Genomic DNA, 8,841 nt, shown 5'->3' with positions numbered 1-8,841 from the left:
TTTCGTCTATATCTGAAAAGGAGAATATTAATACATATTTTATGTAGTAAACATTACATAACGAAGTAAAATTTAAATGTCAATAATGAGGTAGAGTGCTCACTTTTGAGGCCAAGCAGATATGGGGTCTCACAAATTTTCTTTTTTTAAAAAACAATTTATTTATTTATTTATGGCTCTGTTGGGTCTTTGTTGCTTGCTGCGAGCAGGGGCTACTCTTCGTTGCAGTGCGTGGGCTTCTCACTGCAGTGGCTTCTCTTGTTGCAGAGCAGGGGCTCTAGGCACAAAGGGTCAGTAGTTGTGGTTTGTGGGCTCTAGAGCACTGGCTCAGTAGCTGTGGCTCACCAGCTTAGTTGCTCTGTGGCATGTGGGATCTTCCCGGACCAGGGCTCCAACCCATGTCCCCTGCATTGGTAGGCGAATTCTTAACCACTGTAGCACCAGGGAAGTCCAGGGGTCTCAGTAATTTTTAATCGTGTACTTTTTTTGTGCAGTTATTTATTCAAGGGTTGCCTCTCCTATGGGCTCTAGTGAGAGGGTAGGAACCAGGTCAATATTTCTGATCATTGTATTTCTAAATATTTGCTGCATTTAGTAGCACAGGATTCAGCACAGTGCTTGTTACATAGTAAACATTTAATGTAGAGTAGCTTTTATTTATTATAATTGATGCTGTTGTTATCCAAAGCGTTCAGCAGAGTGGCACAAAATAAGCAAGCAATAATTGGTAGCTTACTAAATTTATATTTATTGTTTACCATACATCATCGTGCCTAGCACACATCATTCACCCATAAACGTCATATTTATAATAAGAATAAATAGTACTTTCATTATTATTCAAAATCTCTAAATGCCTGGCACCACATTAGCAGGGGAAAGTGGAAGTTCATTCTTATTATTATTGAGTAAAGCACTTAACACAAAGCCTGGCCCCCACAGGCGCTGAAAAAATAATCTTCAGGGGGACGGTCCTCAATTCTGGGCGTCCCGCACCCGCCCCTCCCCCGGACCTGCGCAACGCCCCACCCCCTGCCGTCCGGCAGCCCCACCCCCGCGGCAAGCGCCGCGCCTGCGCACTGCCCGATAGGGGGCTCGGCGCGCTCAGCTCTCCACCGCCCGAGCGCGCGCCGGGCCGTGGCGGCCGGCCTGCTGCGTGCGTGCGTGCGTCGCTGCGTGCGTGCGTGCGTGCGTGCCGTGCGCTCGCTGGGCACCGCGGCCTCGCCCTCGCCCTCCGCCCCTGCGCCTGCACCGCGTAGGCCGGCCCCCCCCCCCCGCGCGCACCCCGTAGGCGACCCCCGCCCGCGCCCCGGCCGGCCCCCGCCCCTTTCCAAATTTAAAGTGGGCGCAGCATTCACGCCTGCCGCCTCAGGTGACCTCTCAGGGGTCTCCCCGCCCGAGGTGTCCCGCCGCCGAGGAACATGGCGAAGGTGGAGCAGGTCCTGAGCCTCGAGCCGCAGCACGAGCTCAAATTCCGAGGTAAGCCCGGAGGCCCGCCGCCCCGCGCCCCCGCTCCGGCCCGCGCTCCGGAGGGCCCGGCGGCGCGGTGGTGACGTCGGCCTCCCGGCCGCGGCGCCCGCCCGCCCGCGCGCCCGCGCTCCCCGGGCCCCGAGGGCCCGGCGTCCGGCGCGGGAGTCCAGGGCCTGCTCCTCCGCAGCCTCCCGCGCCTCGCCCTCGAGACAGTCGCCTCGTTGCCGCTGTGGCCGTTCCTGTCCCGTATGCGGCCTCCTCACTGAGTGTGGGCCCCGGCGGCCGCCTGTGCGGAGGAGGCTCAGGTCCCGGGTCAGAGGTCGCCTCTCGCTGACCGGCCGTCCCCTGTCGCGTAACTGCTCGTGGCAGCTCGGCACTTTACCACTCCTTGAAAGGACCACTTTACGCACTTATGTACCGTGTCTGTATGATAGAAGGGAAGCTCCATGAGGGCAGGACTTTGTCACGTCTCTGCTTTATGCCCCGCACGCCTTAGGAGCCTAACAAGTACCTGTTGAGCAAATGAACGAAAGGAACGTCCGCAGACGTTCCGACGGGACGTGTGGCCCAGCTTTCCTTCTCCTGCCTTCCTCGTGCCCGTTGCTCACGTCTCTGCAGTCGTGCGGGGCTGTCAGGGTGGCGAGATCTTTTTCCTCCCCGGAGCCGCCTGGGACTGGAGCCCGAGGAAGCCCAGGGGGCCACATGTGTTTGTGGCGAGCCAGAGCCTCTGGAAATGTGTACCTTTATTTTTAAACTTTTCCCCCTACTTTCTCCAGCAAAATATCAGCGCCGGGGGATTTCATCTGACTTGGCCATTCCTTCTTTCCAAAGGGACTGAGTAACTGTGTAGCAGACATCGCTTGGCCCTTGAGAGATAGGAATGGACAAGACAGACAAGACCCCTGCTCTTGTGAAGCTGACCTTGTAGGGAGGGGCGACAAGCCAGCACACGAGAGTGTTTCAGGTAGTGGTAATAAGTGCTGTGCAGGAAATAAGACAGGCTGGCATGGTGAGACTATGCTTGCGTTGGACGGCCAGGTCGCCACTGTGTCGCCAGCACTTGGCCCAGGGTAGCCGCTCGATGGATGTCTGTGGCATTGGAATGCCTGCTGGCCACAAGGCACCCCTCTTTAAATGTACCGGCAGGAGGTAGTGTCCGGTAACTGACCCAAAGTTACTCAGTTAGCAAATGGCACACTTGAACCCAGACTTCATAGTTGACGCTGTTTAACGGTTATGCTGTCCGACCCCTGGGAAATACTCCAGTGCTGTGGCTGTCACTTGGCGTCCCAGGTTAACAATCTCCAGTTTGTCACATTTGGAAGTGACTCCAAATGTGTAAACAACTGAAGGTTTCCCAGTTAAAACAAACACCCCAAAAACTTAACATGGATTATAATTCCACAACCGTGCTGTAGCTTATGTGATGTTCTCATGGCCTTCTAGAGCAGCCCGCCTGAGAAAGGAATCCAGGTAACTCAGGTGAACGTGGAGGGTGATGGTTTCCACTTGAGTTGTCTGAAGTTCTCTACCCTGGAAGCCTGGCTTAGCTACTCCTGGGGACTGGCACGTTCATTCCTTTAGTCCACAGGCATTTCAGTGCCTGCTGCATGTGTCAGGTACCAGGAGAAGACGAGTCACGTCACATGTAGGCCCCTGCTCTCCCTCAACCCCCCACCCCAGAACTTAGGTCTAGGGAAGAGAGCAGATGACAGAATCAGCCAGAACAGTGCAGTGATACAAGGTAATCCAGAGTACTCTGAGAGCTCTAAGGAGGTCAGCTCCTGAAGGAGGTGTCATTTGAGCAGGGTTTAAAGGTCGAATGGAAGCAGGTGAAAAGAAGAAATGGTTGGGGAGCATGTCAGGTGGAGGAAATTGCATGTACAGAGGCACGAAGACTGAGATGATTGGGCTCCTTTGGGATGCCAGTAGTATTTCGGAATGACAGTGACAAAGAGCATTTGTTGGGGTCCGAGGCAGAGGAGGAGATGAGGCTGGCTAGTAGACAGGAACCAGGTCTTCGAAGGCCTCTGTGCACAGACACAGCCAGTGTCCAAGCTCATATTGTGTCGTGTCTCCTCGGCTAGTTCTTCCTTGATGGATCCCCTGCAGCCTTAACCCCACCCCTAGTACATACACTCTCCTCTAATGTGATGTTATAGAAAGAGGCACTAATTGGAGAAAATTAAAGTTTTTGTCCCATTTCTTTTACTTGGTGATGTTTGACCTTGGGCTGGCCACTTTGCTCCCCAAAGCCTGGGATTACTCTTTACTCCATGGGAATGGCGCTCATATCTCCCTTGCCTCGTGTAGAAAGTTTTGTTGGTATTATGGCTGTTCAGCTGCTTTGTAAATATGTAATATTATGCAGAGATTGGTTGTATTTACACCACTGGTTTCATCATTTCAACTTCTTTACCTGAAAGGTATGGCAAAGAAGAGTGATCTGTCTCTGGCCCTGGGTTGACCAAAGTAATGATGGCCAAAGTCACTGGATATTTTTGCTAGGGAAGTGATCCAGGAAAGTTACGGTGTCAAATTGTTGAAGGCTGTTGGCTTGTGGCTTCAGAAGAGGCATCTGCAGGCATATGTAAACCACTTTATGATCTATTTGTTGGTTAGTTTTAAACTGAGGACTAAGATTGTGAAACCAGAATAGAGGCTCAATACCCTGTTTTGCTGTATAGACAGCCTTCGTTTCAGGATGAGAACTGGCACATTTAACTGGTGTCTTCCAGATTACTTGGGGTGATGATTCTGACTTCAGACGGTTCACTTAGGTGAATCAAACTTGTAAGCTGACCTTTCTTAAGAAGATAATAATTAACATGCCTGTCATCCAGAGGGAAAAAATTAGTCATCTTTTAAGTGCAGCCTAAAATGATATGGGGTTGTATATGTTGGATTCTTTTTCGTCTTGGGCATTTTGTGTGATTCTTTTGAAGTTAAGGATGTTGCAGAAGAAAAGAGGACAAAGACTTACAGGACCTCGTTCAGTCTTATAGAAAGTGCCATGCTGCGTTGTGTTAAGTGTCAAAAGGAGAAAGATTCCTGGCCTCCTGAAAGAAGCATGACACTGTGACATTTGCCTTGGTGAAACAGTAGGATCTCTTTGGATTGGGGACACCTTTCTGAAAGAGTTAAGGGCTTTAAAAACCTGTGAAGTGTGTGCTTTGCATTGTTGCCCTTTCTGTTGCTCTTACCTCTTCCAAGGCCAAATCATTTTCTTTTTCACTCTGAGGTCCCACTTGTTGCCCAGCTCAATGAGAGCTTTTTTTTTTTTTTTTTCCATTTTTATTTATTTATTTATTTATTTATGGCTGTGTTGGGTCTTCGTTTCTGTGCGAGGGCTTTCTCCAGTTGCGGAGAGCGGGGGCCACTCTTCATCGCGGTGTGCGGGCCTCTCACTATCGCGGCCTCTCCTGTTGCGGAGCACAGGCTCCAGACGCGCAGGCTCAGTAATTGTGGCGCACGGGCTTAGTTGCTCCGCGGCATGTGGGATCTTCCCAGAGCAGGGCTCGAACCCGTGTCCCCTGCATTGGCAGGCAGATTCTCAACCACTGCGCCACCAGGGAAGCCCCTCAATGAGAGCTTTTTGAATGAGTCACTCTCAGGGCATTTTGTATCTCTTTTCTTTCTCCTCCCCTCCCCCTTCCAGTGATTCCATCCATGGTAAGTAGTATGTCTTGTATTTTCTTGGTCATTGCCCAGGACTCTTAATCCTTCTTCACATCCTAGCATTCTCCCCCATCTCGTGATACTGTCACATGAGAATGGTCAGTTAACTGTCCTCATGAGCTGATTAGTTAAGATTTAAACCTGCTGTGGACCCATTACTTTTGCTTTGTTGTGTGACTAAACCAGTGGCCTTCTAGAAGTCTCAGGTAGTCCTGCTGTTGGTCAGTGTGGGTCACAGGTGGGGTAGCACCACTGGATTGGTGTGGTTGATTACCACTTTGGGGAGGAAATAGGAACTTGGGTAGATAGGTTAGGGACAGTCTCTTTTGTATAAGGAAAGTGTGCTTAGAATCATTAGTTCACCCTCTTAAGTTAACGTGAAGTTTAGTATTCAGGAAGCTAAAAAATATAACACCTTGTAGATATAGTCTGTTCAATGCAGTAATTATCTTTCAGATGCTAATTACAGCATTAATTCTCTAGTTTTAGCATAGCACTGATTTCCTTAACGTTTCATGATCACGTAGAGGAGACTGTGTTTTACAGCACAACAAAATGTCAGCAGTGTGCTTAAGATTCTTTATGGTAGTGGCTTAAATCCATCCTGAATAGATTATCTTCATTTATTTAATTATTAACCAGCTTGCTTATCAGAAGCAAGTGGCATTAAACTTACCAACCTTTAGTCAAACTTAAATCTTCATAGATTGTGTTATTTACTTCTGAGTTTTTGTTCCTGGGAGAAGAATGTGAAGTAGAAGTTAACTTACTTTTACCCACTTATTTACTTCTCTTCTTCACAGTTAACTCCTTAAGGAAGAAATGGATAGTTCTCGGCTATGTGCTTATATGATGATAGTTCCTTGTTGTTTGCGGTTGTAACGTGAACACAGTTTTCTTCATAATAAACCTGGTAGCTTTGCATCCAAGTGTGGATTTATTAAAATAATTAGTCTGAATTGATGCTTATTAAAGAGGTGAACTCTTAAACATTATTAACACTATCTTTTATTTATTAAAATTATATAGCATCTTTCCTTCCAGTGCTGAAGGCAAAATACTGAGAACTTTGACCCTGTAATATTACCACTAAGTAGCTGAAAATTAGGGGAGGAATCAAGGGAGTAAACTATATTGGTTATACTCAAATACTACCCTTAGCCTTGATTTTTAGAACCTGAAACTTGAATTTTGACATAAGGAATTATCTCCAAGATTGCATCATATATCTCCCACTTGTATTTGAAAAATTTGCCATCTGAAGGATGACCATGATTTGGAACAAATGAGCAAAGCTTTCAGCAAGATGACAAGAAAGACGAACACAAAGAGTGCTGAGTTCCATTAGTCAAGACAAGGTTGCCATTGAGTGTCTTTAATAAAATAAAAGCCTTCTGAGCAGTTATTTTGCACTGGGGATTGTGTTAAAAACAAAGTTGCATTATGGTTTCCAGGCTTGCTTCCTCCTTTTCTATCATTCTAGGCCCCTCTCAGGCTGTCATCAGCATAGCATATCCAGGATTGCTTTGGCCCTTGCTCGGTGGATGTGCACATTCTTTGAAGTTTTTACCTGACAGACCTAGGCTGCTAGCTTTACAAAAACAACAGTTGTTTAAAGAACTTCATTATGGGAACAAAATTACTGAACTTGACAGTCATTTTAAGACTATTTTTAAAAATACCAGTGTGGCAAAATAGTATCTCTAGAATATCTGTTTTTCAAAATGTTAAATATGTTGTCTTAACAAAAGCTGTTGATGTCTAGAAACAATGCCTTAATGTGTTTTTGGATTTTTTCCCCTTGCATGGAAAAAAAAAAAATCGTTGAGAAAATGCCATAGTCCCAAGGGAAAAATCTTGAAGTGCTTTCTTTTAATAATTTAGCATTAATGGCACAAAACTGTAAGGGTATAGAAATACCTTCCTAGAGTTTTCCTTCATCCTTTCAGAGGGGTTATTATCAGTTTTTGACTAGCAGGTTACTGTTTCTTTTCATCTGTGTCAAGTAGTGTCTTCAGTCAGGCTTTTGGCTGTGTTTGTGTGTGCACGCCCATGTGGGCACCTAAAATGTTGCTGGTGTGCACACATTCTCACAGGTACCCATGATGTGTTTGAATTAGTATCCAGTTGGCATTTCAGTAGGATCTTACAACCTTAGCCTATTTGGGAGGGGTGTTAGGGAAATAAATATTTTGGGGGAGAAAGAGATTGAGACTGTTTTGTCTTTTGGATTGTACCTGAAGACAATGTTATGGCCCCCTGGACCGTTTACCTAGATTTGAATTGCGTGTGATGTGGCTTGTAACCTTTATGACTGTAAGTTCCTTGGGCTGTCTTTAAAGGCTGGAGGGTCCTCAAGGATTGGAGAGGCACAGAACCCCGTGCCAAGGGAGCTGGGAGCAGAGGGCATATTTGTAAGGGGCTAAGTGGTGGAGGTGCACCACTTAGTAGACCCCGCAGTAGGGTGGGTCTGGAGTTAAAAGCAGTGGCCATAGTGGAGCTGACATTCATTTTGCAATATGAGAGGAAAGAAAAGGTAAGGGAAGAATGAACATTTCTAGAAGATAAATGCTTAATTTCCAGAAGGTAGACCACAAAGTCTAGGGACTGTGGTAGATGCTTTAGTTCTTCATCTTATTAGTTAATCTACAACACAGTCCTGTGATGTGAGTTACTCAGTGGTTAGGGAGCCGGCTCCTGGATGAGGCCACTGTGGTAAACAGTGGTGCAAGGATGCAACGCAGGTTTGTCTGGCGTCAAAGCCCATTTCTTTCACATCGACTCTAGAATGAACTCATAAAGGGCTTCGTTTTGGAGGGAGGGAGGCAGAGAATTTTTAACCATTAAGGAAGTGTTAGGAGCTGTCAGGATAATTTCTTAAGAACATTAATTAATTAAGAATTATTATTTGTGGAATGTTTAGGAGGGATTTCTCAGCATACTTTTTAAAAAGTTCATGCTGGTGACTCCAAAGCATTCTTTGATTTACCTTGTGAATATTCACTTTTTATAACAGATATTGTTGGTGTTTAATGATTCTGTATATTTAGAACACATTTAACTTTCGAGTAATTTGCAGATCTGCTCTGAAGTCTTTGGAAGGTAGGGTGAAACTTATAGGTAGAGATTTCACAGGTTTGCACATTTGTAAAGTGGGAATTTAGAGTTCAAAAGGGTGCTTATTAAGATAGGAAGGTCTGAAATAAGTGACCTTCATAGGTGCTACCTTAAACCTTACAAGTGGGACTACAAAGGCAGAGAAACAAATAAGTGTGAATTAACATATAACAGAGATTTCTCAGATGTTGAAAGAGAAAAACTCAAGGTGAATATCAGAAAGTGCTGTTTTATTCTGTAGGAGGTATGCTTTGGGAAGTCATCATTCCCCCAAATGATGACATCCATGCATATGAATCAGATTGGAGAGGGTTTAGAGACATGCATGGGTATGATGATTGTGTGTGTAATAGATGATTGTCCGATTGGGAGTATTTGGGGTTTCTTCCTTTTCCACAGCTCATCCTTTGAGGTTTACTTCATGAACAGATGACCCCCCTCTTGTCTGACGGAGTATAGCATACCTGTGACTCAGGGTTGGTTTGGTCACCGCATCCTGAAAGCTTCCTGTGGCCCAGGCACCGGAGTGGGGACTGGAGAGGAGTCCCGGCCCTTAGAGTTTCCAGCCTCCAGGTG

At 46.4% G+C, this 8,841-nt stretch overlaps 1 protein-coding gene across 1 annotated transcript in view; it reads left to right on the top strand.

The window, feature by feature from the left end:
* The first annotated feature begins 1,225 nt into the window (after positions 1 to 1,225).
* The window catches only part of VAPB (VAMP associated protein B and C), a 55,506-nt gene continuing 47,890 nt past the window's right edge, over positions 1,226 to 8,841 (top strand). The window contains exon 1 of the mRNA XM_068565481.1: positions 1,226 to 1,479. Within this exon, the coding sequence (XP_068421582.1) occupies positions 1,422 to 1,479 (58 nt within the window). The 5' untranslated portion in view covers positions 1,226 to 1,421. The remainder of the gene's footprint in view (positions 1,480 to 8,841) is intronic.

Source organism: Eschrichtius robustus, chromosome 16 (assembly GCF_028021215.1).
Source record: "Eschrichtius robustus isolate mEscRob2 chromosome 16, mEscRob2.pri, whole genome shotgun sequence".
NCBI classification, from domain to species: Eukaryota; Metazoa; Chordata; class Mammalia; order Artiodactyla; family Eschrichtiidae; genus Eschrichtius; species Eschrichtius robustus.
This window is presented reverse-complemented; position numbering and strand designations above follow the sequence as displayed.